The following is a 16,443-nucleotide window of genomic DNA, read 5'->3' as shown; positions in this document are numbered from 1 at the left end:
CTTCCTTGGCTTTCTCATATATCTAAATAAATTGCTCAGCTCATTAAGCAAACAATCTGAACATACTAAATAAAAACACGGTCGTTCTGGTGGAATAGTGACTGCCAGGCAAATCACATGTGAAGCCAAGTGGGCCTTACGCTACATGTCAGTGCTTCAGAGCCAGAAGAGGCCTGGTGTTTCCGGCATAACTGCCGCCTTTCATAGACGGAGCCATTGGCTCTCCGAGGCGATGAACTGACCAAGCTCAGGACGCTAACGGGGGCGTGGCTGGGCACAGAAACCAGGGCTATTGATAACGTTTCACAGAACTATGTCTTCAAAAAATAATAAGAACAAAACACTTTCTTACCAACTGGACTTCGCCAAAAGCACCTCTTCCAATAACTTTGACAACGTCATAGTCCTCTGCCTTCATCTGTAGACCTCTGATTTTTTTCACAATTTTCTCATCTACAATAAAAAGATCACTGTACTTGTAATATTAATCATCATATTTATAAACAATATTTTAAAATAATCACCATACATGTAAACAATTTTTTTTACTTCAAGAAAATGGACTTACTTTTCAGCTAAATCTCTCAGTTCTTAAAGGTTTCTACTTAAAAATCTAAGATACACAATAACTTTACATTAAAGAACCAAAACTTTATGGTTTATTAACACATATATAAACAAACACTCCTGACTACCAAAAAGTAGCAGTGACGCTGTTCTGCTTCTGACCGTTGCCTGGCAAATTAGGTGACAGCTGGACACTGATGACCCAAGCCACCCTGGATGCGTTCCGGATCCTGGAAGAAAACTGCTATCAAATGACCTGCAAGGCTAATCTTAGTAATGCCTTTTGGTGGCCTACTTCTTTGAAAAATAGTAATCACATATTATAGATATGGTAAACTATTGACAAGATTGTTTAATTAGGAAAATAGCCCAGACTCTGACAATTCCAAATGAAAGAGCTTACTGTGCTGATATAAAGTATATATTATTTTAAGAATTTTTTATTCTTAGAATTCAACTTCATTTACACCTTCATCGCAACATCAATATTGGCAAATATGAAGTGACCACATATATGGCAATAATTGTTATCACATTATCTTGTATTAACTAGACTTTAATATCTACATTAATACAACATAAAGTTCATTAAGTCTTCTGGATAATGTAAAGCTAAGTCTTAGAGTTGTTAATATTAACTTAAAATTTCTCTTGGAACTGCCATAAATAACCTGAAACCACTAGTCTTAATAATTTATACAAAATCTTGAACTTTACCTACTTTATATATTGCAATTGGTTCTGCAGATTTGCTTTGAAAATAAAAAATATTAGTATTTAAATAAACAGTAATCTAAAAAATACTTAAGTTTAGTAAGTTAGTAAGTTTATCGACTTTAATAACATTAATCAAGCATAAATCTCTTATCAAAGTATAGTTATGTGATCATATATGAAGTTTATATATACTTACATCTGTTTAAGAAATTATCTATATTTTTGTTTTTCCTCAAAGCAGGAAAATCCAAATCAAGGACCAAGGAATTTAAGCCATCCTGTTTAACAAAAAATAAAAAGAGGAAGAAGAAAGTTTTACAATTCCAAGCATTCAAAAAAAAAAAGTCTTTAAATTGTATCATATGTTGCTCTTGCTGAATAAGTGTCAATCCATTTTGATATGAAACTGCGATGGCTCCAAATCCAGCACCTTTAACTGGTTTCTGAACTTGTGCCAGAGACTATCAGGATTGACCCTATCGTGTTTTCCTTTGTTCTTTTAGCCAAAAGACAGTCATTTTAAAATATACATCTACTACTATTTTTGCTAGTTAGATATCTTTTGTCTCTTCAAATGCCCAGTAAAATTTCACCAAACTTTTGACTTTAAGTACACCCAGACTGACTAAAGGAAGTTCCCATTCATTCAACAATCATTAATTTTGTCCCTAGTGCATACAAAGACTACAAAATCCAGTAAATAAATAAGACACTATCGTTACCCTCAGGGAACTCATACTCTAAATTTCCCCTAAAAACATGAAAATAGGTTAATACATTATTCAGATTTCTGTTCTTTCTTTTTCTGTTATTTTCCAGACTTTCTACAACAAGCATGCATTAAATTTATAGACAAAATAGGAAAAAGTACATACATACAACTTGATAGGGATGAAAAGAACTAGTAAGAAACAAACTAAGTCTCAAATTACTCAGTGAATATGCTTGTGAAGGAAACCACATTTCTAAAATACCATCATATAGGTATATTGTCTCATCCCTAAGTACCTCTGAGGACAGAATGAAATATACTCATTTTAAAAAAAAGGCTTAGATACATTAAGTGACTTAGACTTGCTTAAAGTCATGCTATTAGGAAATACCACTTACATCTTAGAGGTCCAATATACCTAACTCATTCCCCTAGTCTCAACCATCAGACTAACACCAGTGGGAGCTTGGAAGGATAAAGCGGAAGATGGAGGATTGCAGAAAACAAAACAGTAATACAGAGACTTTTTAGGGATCTGGGTAAGGGGAAAACGTGACTAAAATTACATACAAAATTTAGAAAGGTAACTTGAATTTTTAATTTACTAATTCTAGGAGAATTGCCCATACTATGTTTTACCAATCAGTTATACTTCATATTTTTAATTTTCATTCTTTAAAAAAATGTCAATATTTTATGAAAACATTCTTTAATAAGAGAAAGGGGCTGAGGCGCTAAGAGTAAACTAGAAACATTTTAAATCGTATTTAATTATTTATATCCCACTGGTATCATTAATGTAGACACATTAAAATAATTTAGATTTTCCTTAACTGAAAGTAAAAACTACATTAAAAGTAATAAATATCCAACTTTCAGTTAAGTTGAGATTATTAAATTCACACTCCCCATTTCCTGTGCTCATAATTCCCTTCTCCAGGACAGCTGACTTGCTTTTCAAGGATTCCAGCATTTTTACCATACTAGGCTATTTTTAAGTAGCAAAATACCAATATATCTTTATTGGCATAATTTTGATATTTTAATAAGTTTAAAATGTAAAATCTGAGTCACTTATATTTTTAAGCATATCCAGATTTATACTTTGTACTAAAATTTCAATTCAAAGAAAGTGCATTCTTCTATATCTCCATTAACATCCAAAGAAAGAAAAAATTTAAATTGGTAAGGCATAAGCATTCATATCTTCCTCTAGTTTCAAGACTTTCCAAACACATGGAATATGAACATTTCATACTGAAATGATAAAACCTGCATTAAAACCTCCATCTACACATAACGAAGACAAAAGAAATCTTTATTTGAAACAAAACTATAGCTTGACATCAGTAAAAGGACTGAATCCTTGCTTAACCCACAGCCTCCCCAAAAGTTATAAGGAGATGGGATTATGTAAAAATTAAATAATAGGAAAAAAATCTGGAAATAGTTTAATAGATTTTGCATTTTTTAAAACCATTTTTTAAAGAACAAATAACAAATACTATTTCATTTGTTACAAATACTATTTCATTTGTTCATTAAGTTTTATTTTTACGTAGTATTTATTTTTGAATGATATTATGGTACTTTAATCTGCTAATAACTTAAAAGAAAATGTATAGAGTAACAAATATAAATTTGCATATATACTTGAGGTTTTATGTACATAAAATTTTGTATGTACATTAAATATTATGTAAATTTACATTTGAAATATATGCTAATTAATATTACTTTGTAAAAAATAAATTCTGAATTTTTTTAAGATAGTAATATTTTCAGTATATGAAAATAATGCTGAAATCCAGTCTCTGGGTTAGCTCAGGACTTGATTGAAAGCTTGTCTATGGCCTTCCTTCTTAAGCAGTTTTATCTAAACCTTAGACAGTTAGATGGTTTTTTCAGTATCTGTGATTTCCACTGTGATTCTCTTCTTAGAGAATGATACTAAAACTAAGATAAAGAAAAAAAAATTTTAAGAATAAAACTTTAAAAAAGCCTACAACCAAACTTCAAAGCAATGAAAAAAAATAACACTAATTTGTCCCTCGCCCCACTTCCAAATGCATAGAAAGGACAGGAAAACATTTAAAAGTTATAGCCCCACTGAAACAAAACAAAACATCTGCCATCACAATAGTCAAGCACCAGAAAGAAAACTGCCAAGCAATGAGCAGAGACTAAAGTCACAAAGATCCACTAGATTGCAGCAGTACGACTGAGAATCAAAAGGGACCAAAAGCAGACTGACCCCAGGGGAAGCAGTGGCTGGAGTTAAAATCCTAGCTCCTAAGAAAGACACTGTTCCCCTTCCTCATTAAAAAAAAAAAAAAAAAAAAAAATCTAAAAAAAAATACTATTTTAAAAAAATAAAAAAGACACTGAAAAAAATCTTACCACCCAAGTTTTATATAAAATTGCATAACCAATTAGGTCAGACACAGCTTTCAATCAAATCTTGAGCTAAACCCCAGAGCTTGCCCAGTTACTAGGATCTCCCACACCTCTAATATTACTAGCAGAGAAATGTGATTCAGCGCCAATACTAGAACCAATCTATGAAAAGTTAGCAAAGGAGGAAAGCAGAGAGAAAAGTGTGTTATCCTATCTTTCTAGGTAAACAGGTATAAGCCAACATCCAATTTCCCTAATTACAATTACTATGGTGGAAAAATACATATATAATACCTTATTTCCCTAACTTTTCCTGAACGCCCAGATTTTTAGACTTTAACTGTTAAGAAGGAATGAAGTATTGGATTTAATTTCACTTTCACTATAAACTACTTCTAAATATCTCATTGTTTTTAAATATCCAAATAAAATGCATTCTCCCAAAAAAGGAAGGAGGCTGGAAAGTCTTCACCAAACTAGAATGTCTAAGTCATAAGCAAATGACGAAGACACCCTTCTAGAAATTTCAATTGTTAAATGCAGCATAAATTATCTTTGAGCTGAAAATTTTATTAAGTTATGAGTTGTCAGCATATGGGTAGTACAGTGTTTAAAGCCATAAAACTGGGTATGCTCATTACAGGAGTGAGCGCTGGGATACAATCATCAGAGCCTGGGAAAAAGAGGTACTAAGAAGGCTCCAGTCAATAGAGGGGGAGGAAAATCAAGACTGCCGTGGCATCTTGCCAAATCCCTGTTCATTACCATCTTATTACTTCTGTTTTACTATAACTGCTATATTTCTATTTTAAAAACACAACAAAAACCTCATTTAAGATGCTACTATGAGTTTACATTCACAGATTCTAAATAACTTGACCATAAATTATGTGGTAGCTTGTACTTTGTAGTCTATCTATCAAAAACTGTACCTAAATTATACAGGTCAATACAGTATTATTAATAGGAATTTTTCTTGACTGATTTGTGCCACATACTGTGCAAAGCATTTTACGTGCAGTCAGCATTCTAAGCCTCACAACAATGCATAAGCCAGGTACAATTACTAAGGTACTATTTATTATCCCCCATCAGCAGGCACAGAAACTGAAGTTTAGAGAGGTTAAAATACTCACCCAAGATGCTATATGTAGAAAACCCTAAAGACTCCACCAAAAAGCTATTAGAAACAATCAATGAATATAGTAAAGTTGCTGGCTACAAAATCAACGTACAAAAGTCCATTGCTTTCCTATATACCAACAATGAAATCTCAGAAAAAGAGATAGAAAAAACAATTCCTTTTGCAATTGCAGCAAAAAGAATAAAATACCTAGGAATAAACTTAACCAAGGATGTGAAGGATTTATATGCTGAAAACTATAAGACATTTTTGAAAGAAATTGAAGAAGACACAAAGAAATGGAAAGACATTCCGTGCTCATGGATTGGAAGAATCAACATAGTTAAAATGGCCATATTACCCAAAGCCATATACAGATTTAATGCAATCCCCATTAAAATCCCAATGGCATTTTTTAAAGAAATAGAACAAAAAATCATCAGATTTGTTTGGACCCACAAAAGACCCCGAATAGCCAAAGCAATATTTAAAAAAAAGAACAATACTGGAGGTATCACACTCCCTGATTTTTCCTTGTACTACAGGGCTACAATAATCAAAACAGCTTGGTATTGGCGGAAAAACAGACACATAGATCAATGGAATAGAATTGAGAACCCAGAAATAAAACCACATAAATATGGACAGATAATTTTTGACAAAGAAGCTAAAAACATACAATGGAGGAAAGACAGCCTCTTCAATAAATGGTGCTGGCAGAATTGGATAGCTACGTGCAAAAGAATGAAACTGTACTGCTATCTGTCACCATGTACCAAAATTAATTCAAAATGGATCAAAAACTTAAGCATAAGACCTGACACAATAAACTGCATTGAAGAAAACATAGGTACTAAACTTATGGACCTTGGGTTCTAAGAGCATTTTATGAATTTGACTCCAAAGGCAATGGAAGTAAAAACTAAAATAAACAAATGGGATTATATGAAACTGAAAAGCTTCTGCACAGCAAAAGAAACTATTGACAAAATAATGAGGCAACCAACTGAATGGGAGAAGATTTTCGCAAACAGTTCCTCTGATAAGGGGCTAATATCCAAAATATACAAGGAACTCATGAAACTCAACAACAAAAAAACAAACAACCCAATTGAAAAATGGACAGAGGACCTGAAGAGACATTTCTCCAAAGAGGATATACAAATGGCAAATAGACATATGAAAAAACGCTCAACATCACTAATCATCAGAGAAATGCAAATGAAAATCACAATGAGATATCACCTCACCCCAGTCAGAATGGCTTTCATCAACAAAACAAATAGTAACAAGTGTTGGAGAGGCTGTGGAGAAAAAGGAACTCTCATACACTGTTGGTGGGAATGTAGACTGGTGCAGCCGCTATGGAAGGCAGTGTGGAGGTTCCTCAAGAAATTACGAATAGAATTACCATATGACCCAGCAATCGCTCTCCTGGGTATCTACCCCAAAAATATAAAAGCATTTCTCTATAGAGACACGTGTACGCCAATGTTCATTGCAGCTATGTTTACAGTGGCCAAGACATGGAAACAACCAAAATGTCCTTCGATAGATGAATGGATAAAGAAGTTGTGGTACATATACACAATGGAATACTATTCGGCGTTAAGGAAAGATGATATAGGAGCATTTGTGACAACATGGATGGATCTCGAGAGAATAATGCTAAGTGAAATAAGTCAGACAGAAAAAGCAGAGAACCCTATGATTTCACTGATATGTGGTATATAAACCAAAAAGAACAAGACAAACAAATGAGAAACAAAAACTCATAGACACAGACAATAATTTAGTGGTTACCAGAGGGTAAGGGGGTGGGGGGTGGGTGATGAGGGTAAAGGGGATCAAATATATGGTGATGGAAGGAGAACTGACTCTGGGTGGTGAACACACAATGGGATTTATAGACGATGTAATACAGAATTGTACACCTGAAATCTATGTAAATTTACTAACAATTGTCACCCCAATAAAATTAATTTAAAAAAAAATACTCACCCAAGCCAACACAATTTATAAGTGACAGAATTAGAATTTTATGATATGTTTATACTTTAAACATTACTGAAGTTAAAGTTAATAAAGTTATTCCTCTAATAGAATACTAAACAACATCCTGGTTTTAAAGTTAACACAACAAAAGAATAGGAAACATGTTTCTGTGTATCTGCTGCACAGATAAGTGGCCAGGAAATGTTATTTAAATGAATTTGTAATACATTTCCTCCTTCTGTTATTACAACTCCAAATACAAATACAAAACTTAAAATAGTGAGACCAAACAAATCCATCATTAGCAAATAAAATATAAATTGTTAAGCCAACGTATATACACACAGAAAAACTTCTGAATCTTAAGTAGATTCCACTTCATTTTTTTATAGTACACTTTCTATTTTACCTAGAATAATCTAAGTCATATTAACTGATTACCTATCATTTACAATACCAGTTGCATAAAATCCTTATGCTTATTTTGCACTATAGCTTTTTAAATACATTAGCCTAAGATCTGTCAGCCAAATTAAATGACAAACTAAATTTATCCCGTCAGCTAACAAAAAAGAATCTTTACTTGAAGGGGGCAAAAATTACTTAGGAAAATATGAAATAAAAGAGTACTGGATGGAAGTGTCTTGCATATGTTTTGCATAATGTAGATAAACTTCACTATAGCTTGAGTAGCTAAACTAATATGTTGAGAGAGAGAGAGAGAGAGAGAGAGAGAGAGAGAGAGAGAGAGAGAGAGAAAGAGAGGAGAGAGAGACAGAAGAGTGCCAAGCCACTTTGACAGTAGGGCTATTCCAGCATTTTTTAAATTTTGAAAGTAAAACAAACAAAGCTTTGTTTACTAGTGCTTTGTTTATAAAAGATAAAACAACTTGGGTCACATTTCCAGTCAATGACAACAAACTGTCCTCCAAACCTGTTTCTAGTCAATTATTCAATAATTATTAATAAACCAACAGAGCCTTCTCTTTCATTTTCTAACTAGAAGTCTGCCCATATGGTTTCCACCCACCAAGAACCTAAATATTAAAAAATTATTTTCCCACAAGTTGTGAAGTTAAATTTCAGCTTCATCTCTGAACAGTCCCTCTACATAAGCTCAAGCAATAAATGTTATTACTTCCATTATTTTCAAAATCAACTAAATACAAACTTTGCATTTAAGGATTACGTAATTCAAGAGATGTAGAGTTTAAAGGTGTTTTTAATTTGACTTTAACATCTAAACCTATCAGCACACCTTTGATACTAACAAATGGAACCAAAAACTGTTTCATCACTAATGTGTTCCACAAGTAAAATTATTTTACACCTTTAAATTTCATTTTCAACATCTATGTAATAAATACAACACCTAAATCACAGGGCTAGTCTAAAAACCTAATCAAGTACTATTTAAGAAGCCAAATGAAACAAAGGTAAGTCTGAAAAGTACTAGTCACTGTACCTCCTTTTGTTATGAATGTACTTATATTATAATTAAAGAACTCTTTTGTTCCCAAATAGTTTTCAATCTTACTTCAATTTTATATAGCTTGAAATTTGATTTCAGCTAATTAAAATCTAGGAGAGATTACATGTAACACATAAGCATTTGGAGCAACACTATTTACAATAGCAAAAATTCAAAGCGATTTAAAAATCTTGAACAGAAAAACTAAGTAAATTTTACTGAAGCTTGTTAGAGCTCTATTCAGTCATCATTAAAATGATGGTTAAAAGACTATGTAGGAAGTAATATAAAATATTAATCTGTTAAAAGAAAAGTATTATTATATAAAATCGAATGTATAATTATACTTAAAAGAAATTGTGATAGCATGATGGAATTATATGGTTTTATTATTTTCTTTTCCTAAATTAAATTCTTTTTGTGATACCATTTTATAACTCATAATAAAATATAGTAAAATATAAGTGAACAAGAGCTAAGGTATCACAGAACATACCTTAATAAATTTAACTTTTTAAAAAAAATTACTTATTATCTATAGTTCTTCATATCTCGCTGAAACATGTCCATTTTAAATTCCTATAAAGAACCCAGTTCGAGTTTGGGTAAAAGCAACATTTACTGGAATTTCAGAGAACTGGGGGGTCGGGAGACAGCATACGGTATGTAGGAGGCAGAGAACAGTGGAAAGGCACCCTTCTAATACCGTGGACATTCACTCCCACGTTCTCCTTAGCCTTACAATTGCAGTAATTGCAACACCTCCATAATCTCACTTTTAAACACCCTACTTACTGACCACCACCCTCATCTTTCCAACTCACTCTCACTAACACCTCAACTCCAACCATCTCTGACTCGACCTTCAATCCAGATCCTATCGTTTCCCACTGCCCTCATCCTCCCCATTGCTGGCTCTTTAGAGAACTTACATTCCAGTTACTCGTCATAATCACAGCCCTTCACTGACCCTCTTGCTCCTCTCACTGAATCATACTCTCCTGGAAAAGCCACATCACGGATTAGATCCAATTCTCTTTCTACTCAGTACTTGCACCTCCAGAGCTAAACCTGACTTAAAAGCACACAACAGCGCTCAAGTGGCCCTTAGCTGGCTGGCTATCCTGGACTATTTCCCTGGTCCATTTCCTCTCCCACTCTCCTGGATGATTTCAAACTTTCTCTTCTCTCACAAACTCAAAAATCTCCTCTCCCAACGTCATTCTCAGCTAAGGTCCTGGCTTTTTATCTCATAAACTACTTGCACAAGCTCTCACCACCAAATCTGTCTATATTCCTGCATCTGTACCCATATATTCATCTGTACCCACTCTACTTTATTTCCTGCTATTATTCTATTATAGTTCTAGCTACAGCCAATCCCTCCCCCTCTGCACTCAATTTTACACCGCCTCTTGCCTACTGAAAGGTAGCACTATAGCAGTTGTCCCCTGCGCCCCCACCACAGCCATCCTGTCACCTCATCTCTAGTCTCTCTCTACCTAATTACTACCACTGGCATGTTGGTATTTCTCTTACCCTTAAAAAAAAAAAAATCCCTTGACTCTACTTCCCATAGAACTATCATCCCATTTCTCCTTTTCTTTTCATAGGGAATTCCTTGAAAGAGATTGTCTATGCTGTCTTTTGCTTTTCTCCTCCTATTCTCTTTAAAACTCATTCCAGTTTTCCCTCCTCCCCCTCCCCAACAAACTATCTGAACTGTTCTTCTCAAGCCTATCATTGCACACGACCTGTAAACATCTTTGAATAATCTTTCACTATCTACTTCTTGAAAACCCACATGCATTCACATAGTTTTCCATGTCTCTTTCTCTCGCTACCTTTTCTTGGTCTCCTTCAGTCCTTCATCCCCTTTTAAATCCACTCACTCCATAGGAGATCTCACCTTGTTTCTAAGTGATGATGGCTTCCAAATTCATCATCTCTATCCCAGATACCTACAATCCTGAATTCTAGATCCTTATCTCCACTCGCCTATTTGCCATCCAGCTTACATGGGTGTCTAATAAATATCTCAAATGACGATGTCCAGAGCTGTGCCCTCCCCTTCCACTGAACCGCTTTGGCCCTCAGGCTTCCACAGCTCACTTAATGGCAATTTCATCCTTCCAAATACACAGACCAACAACTCTGGTGTCAAGCTTGACTTTTTTCTCTCTCAAGAGCCTAAATCCAAACACCTACAAACCCTGCCAGCACTGCCTTTAAAATGAATTCAGAATCCCACCCGCTTTCACTACCCCCACCCCTCCACCCCAGCTCAGGACACCATCGTCTTACTAGAATTATTGCAAAAGCCTACTATCAGGTCTCCCTGCTTGTAGCTCTGCCCTCCCCTTGCCTCTGCAGATATTTTCAATGGGATAGAGACGAATCATCTGCTCAAAACCATCACTCTGCTCAAAACCTCCAATGGCACAAATTCCCAGCTATGACCTATGAGGCTCTTTATGATCAGCCTTCACCCACTAAACTCTCAAACCTTATCCCCTATTAGTTTCCTTCTCATTCATTCTGCTCCAGCCAAACTGGCCTTCTAAACGTTTCCACATCACAACGGGGGCCCTACACAAAGAGTAAGTAGAAATGAGGTGGGAAGGTAGCTCAGTAGCAGCCTTCACAAGAAGAGATGTCTGAGCAGCACCACAGTTCTACAGGGTGGGAAGCTGGCTAAAATGGAGTAACTGAGCAAATTACTAACTATATGACAGCACACATCAGCTCTTACTACTGGGAGAAGTACAAGTATGGGGAGGGGAGCTAGAATTAACACATGGTATTGGCCTGAAATTGGAGGTATCAGTGTAAATTCATAGTTTTCAGTATATATATAGAAACACAGATGTAGGTGTCTGTGTGGGTGAACACACACCACCGTGCTTCCTCGATCTGTCCCCTGAAAGGTTCTGCGTGCAGAGACACTCCCACAGCAGTGAACCCATCTAGCACCCAGATTCTGATTCTGAAATACTATTCTCCACTAAGAGGAATCAGGGCTCCTTGGAGCACTGTCTGATTCCAGTACTAAAACGTGACAATCACAAAAGGAGTCTGTAGCATCTTGTGCCAAAAGCAAGGAGGTGCCCAGACTACACATATGCATTGTCTCGATGCCTGTGTCTTGATTTAGATAACGTACTATAGTTATGTAATAAAAACAATGGGGGGAGTTAGGTGAAGGGTACACAGAACCATTTTGTATTACTTTTGCACTTCCTATGAACTTACAATTATTTCAAGATAAAGGTTTTTTAAAAAGTAAAGAAGTACACAAAGATTGATGGGAACATATCAAAAAGACACATACAAGCCAGCTTGAAAGGACTCCAGTGGCAAATCTGGGACAATTTGAGTATTAAAATAAATAATGAATAGTAACAGAGTATAACCCATTGAATAAAACAGGAATTCCTAATGTAAATAGATTGATATGAATTATCTGTCTTACAGTTAAAATGTCAACTAATAAATGTAGAAGGAATACTTGAATCAGAATATTTGGCAACCACTGTGGTAAAAAATAATTTAGTTGAGAAACATCAATGGATGTTAAAACTAGTTGGTAAAAGTAGGAATACAGACATAATTTTACAAAGCTTCAAAGTAACTCCCCACAAAATACTTACTGATTACAAAAGGATGGGGGAGTAATAGAAACTTTGTAGACACATCTTTAACCAAGTAATGAAAGTTAACACTACCTAATGGGACAAACCGTATACCACCAAATAGGATTCATTGGGAACACATTACTTCTGTGAAACTGTAGCCAAAAATACATACCTTGGGCCTAATCATCAGGCAACATTAGACACACCCAAATTGAGGGATATTCTACAAAATGAGTGGCTTGCAATCTTAAAAATTGTGAACAGCATGAAAATCAAGAAAGACTGAGGAACTGTTCCAAATGGAAGGAAATGAAAGAAACAGGAGAGCTGGATGCAAAGCGTGACTCTGGATTAGATCCTTTTCCCTTTTGGTCTAAAGAACATTACTATTTGGGTGATTAACAAAACTTGAATGAGGTCTCTAAACAAAGTATACAGAAGCTTTTTAAACTTTTCTGTAAATTTGAAATTGTTTCCAAATATAGAGGGTTTTTGTTTTGTGTTGTTTTTAAATAAAATCATACCAAGGTATGTTCCTGACTCAGGACCCTTGGACTTGCTATTTTCCTCTGTCTGAAATGCTCATCTATATCTGTATGGCTAGCCCTCCTACTTCCACCAGGTCTTTTACTTATAAGTCACCTTTTCAGGAATACCTTACTATTCAAACTGTGAACACCTTATATAGTCATATCTTCTTTGTTTTACTTTTCTTCTCCTTACCATAAATCACTATCTTACCTACAATTAACTTGTTTATTATTTTACAGCTCCCCATGAAAATGTAAACTGATGGCAGGGAATTTTTATCTGTTCCGTTCACTGCTACATTCCCAGGGCCTAATTCAGGGCCAAAACCAGGGCTTGGCACATGGTCGTTGCTAAATAAATATTTATTAGTTGCTAAATAAATATTTATTAAATGACTGAATGTATACAAAGTCCTTGGAACACAAAGGACTTAAGATACAATTACAAAGTAAGTTCACTTTCCAATCATAGTAAGGGAATAATGAAAAAGGTAAAAAGAACTCCACTGTTAATTTGATAACTCTGGGACTTCGTTTCAACAAATATGTCTCTAGCAACAAATATGTCTCTAGCGTAAATGAACGAGCTAACGTCTCTGCTCTAAGGAGCTTAGTGAGCAAACCTATTTCCATCAGAAAGCAAACATGTAATACTGCAGCCAGCCAATACAGCAAGAAAACATCCATCAACAGCATGTGGACAGTACAGTACCCAAATGCTGACAGACAAGAAATAACTGTATCAGATTTGACTGAAATATAGACACAGAAAAAGCAAATTTTCTCCAGGAAAAAAAGAATGACAGTAAACTCATATTCGAATAAAGTCAGTGGTGGAAACCAAGGGACATATATAACTGAGGTCTCATATTTTACTACTCCATTTCTTTGAAAAACTACCAAGACTATAATTAAAGCTAACCACAATGATCTCAATTAGTTTACAGTATTATAAAACATACTGAATAGTTCATATTTAAGAAAAAAGTATAATCCCAAACTCTGCAAAATGATCTTACGGTTTCTACACATGAAGTGGTCAAATCAGTAGCATCTCATTTTATAAATGCTTTTCTCCTATGCCACCAGATAATACAGCTGACCTTCCTTTCTTGCATAACTATCACCAAAATGACACACAACATTATCTTTAAAGAAAGTCCTATGTAACAAACATATGTGAATCTAACCCAATGCTTCCAAATATGAAACACACACAAAACTGTATGCCTGTATGTAAGTACATACCTACATATCCGTGAATGTGGTGTGATAATCATTAATTGAGCTACACACATGACCTTATCCATCTTACAACCTAACTGGTTCTTTGATAGCAAATGAAATCCAAATTTATAAATCAAATTCTAATTACCAATAGAAATAGTACTACAAATTAGGACTCTATACCTGAAAACCTATTTTAGTCACCCTCCCTAACAACCACCGCCCCACTCAAAATCACAAAAATTAAAGAGACTATAAAACACAAAAATGTAACTTAACTTTCCTAAGTATGGGACCAATTATTTAATATAAAAGTTATGTCAAAATTTTTTCTTTGAGAGATTTTTATGAATGAGATGAACTAATTATGTAAAGTAAAATCAAATGAAGATAGCCTACAGATAGCTTCTTTTTTTGGTAAATCTTCCTGTAACAAGTACTGGCATGTTTAATTTCTCCTTCTAACTTAGCACATTATGGTAATCTGATCCCAAGTTTTGGTGAATTTTTTTAAGGTAAGCAGCTTAACTGTATTTGCGGTACCTGATGTTAACACCGACCGCAACCCTTAGGAAATCCTAAACATGAGTTTGGCAGTTACTGTAATGTATTACTTACAATTAAAAAACTAAATTAAAAGGTTCAAATTGGAGTTGGGGATCACAAGTCAAGAGGCTATAAGTGGGAGATTCTTGTACTTCCTGTGCTTAGTCACACAGTTCAGACTTCATAAAAGATACTACCGACATTATTGTGGTATATGAAATACTAAGAAAATTCTGAGGGCACAATTTCCTGACTCTTAGATAAAAATTCTGAATTTAAAAGGCAAATAACTAGATTATATAAGTCTTCATATTGCAAACATGGTCGCCACAAAATATTCTATTTTGTAATTATTCTTGAGAATACAAAACAATGTTTTATATTCTAGCACACTCAACATTGTAACTTTGTATAAATCCATGCTCTATGGCCAAAATTTATCAAAATGTAAGTTCTGTTGAAGGAAGAATCGTAGGTTATATATGTGATCACAACTGCCATTTACAATTATTTTAAGTTACACTAAATTACTTAATTCTCCAGAATCTTGATCCATATAAATGATACACATTAATTCTCACTCCACCTGTGTAAGAGAAAACCATCTATTGGAGCTATTGGAGGAGTCTAACTCCATTCAGAACAATGAGCCTATTTTGTCCTAGATCTGAGCCTGCATCCTAGATTTTACCAATAGTCAACTGGCTCTGAATTAGGCATGAGAACAGTTATTATGTATTAAACCCCTAAAAATTCCAGTATCTGGTATACTAAACTGGGACACAAAAAAAGAAACAATTTGTAGATAATATACCAGGGAGATTTCTACCTGCACCAATAAGAGACTTAATTTGTTGCAAGCCAATCCCACCACTGAGCCTAAAATGGGGAGGAGGGAACCCAAGCTGATGAGCCTCAAGTTGACTACAGAGCTGCAGCTCAGAAGCTGAGAAGCTGCACAGCGATTCAAGCACTCTCACGAGGTTGGAATATAGAAGTAAGACTTTTGAACCTCACAAAGAAGGAAAAGCCCGGGCTTTTAACTAAGGACACTAAAGGGTTACATGCTAGGATAAGGAAACAAAACAAGACAAGTAGACCAACCCTCAAAAGACTGAAAATCTGCCCCTAAATCAGTTCAATCTCTGAACAGATGAAGGTATATACCTCAATCCTAACTGGCTGACAGAAGAAAACATAAATCCTCTTTGAGGAAAGATAACATTACCTAATTATCTAAGCAGTTTTTCATATACAATATTCAGCAATCAAACATTAGCAGTCATACCAGAAAAATAACACTAAAATATCATAAAACCAAGAGATAACAAATTTTTTTTTAAATCACATCTACAGGAGATCCAGAAATTCAAGACAAACTTCAAAATCACCACTATTAGTATGTTCAAGATAGCAAGATGGAAAATTTCAGCAGAGAACCTGAAATTTTATCAAATAATCAAATGAAAATTCTAAAACATAAAAACAAAATACGCTACACATTAAGATTCTATAGATAGATT

The 16,443-nt window shown here is 34.5% G+C and overlaps 1 protein-coding gene across 1 annotated transcript in view; it reads right to left on the bottom strand.

Annotated features, from left to right (window-relative positions):
* Positions 1-16,443, bottom strand: part of ROCK2 (Rho associated coiled-coil containing protein kinase 2) — a 110,965-nt gene that overhangs the window by 60,336 nt on the left and 34,186 nt on the right. Inside the window, exons 2-3 of the mRNA XM_081068701.1 lie at positions 1,481-1,562; positions 353-453 (exon numbers count right to left, since the gene is read on the bottom strand). Of these exons, the coding sequence (XP_080924827.1) occupies positions 353-453; positions 1,481-1,562 (183 nt within the window). The remainder of the gene's footprint in view (positions 1-352; positions 454-1,480; positions 1,563-16,443) is intronic.

Source organism: Rhinolophus hipposideros (genome assembly GCF_964194185.1).
Source record: "Rhinolophus hipposideros genome assembly, chromosome: 12".
NCBI lineage: Eukaryota > Metazoa > Chordata > Mammalia > Chiroptera > Rhinolophidae > Rhinolophus > Rhinolophus hipposideros.
The sequence above is the reverse complement of the archived record's forward strand: the minus strand, read 5'-3'. Positions and strand labels throughout refer to the sequence as shown.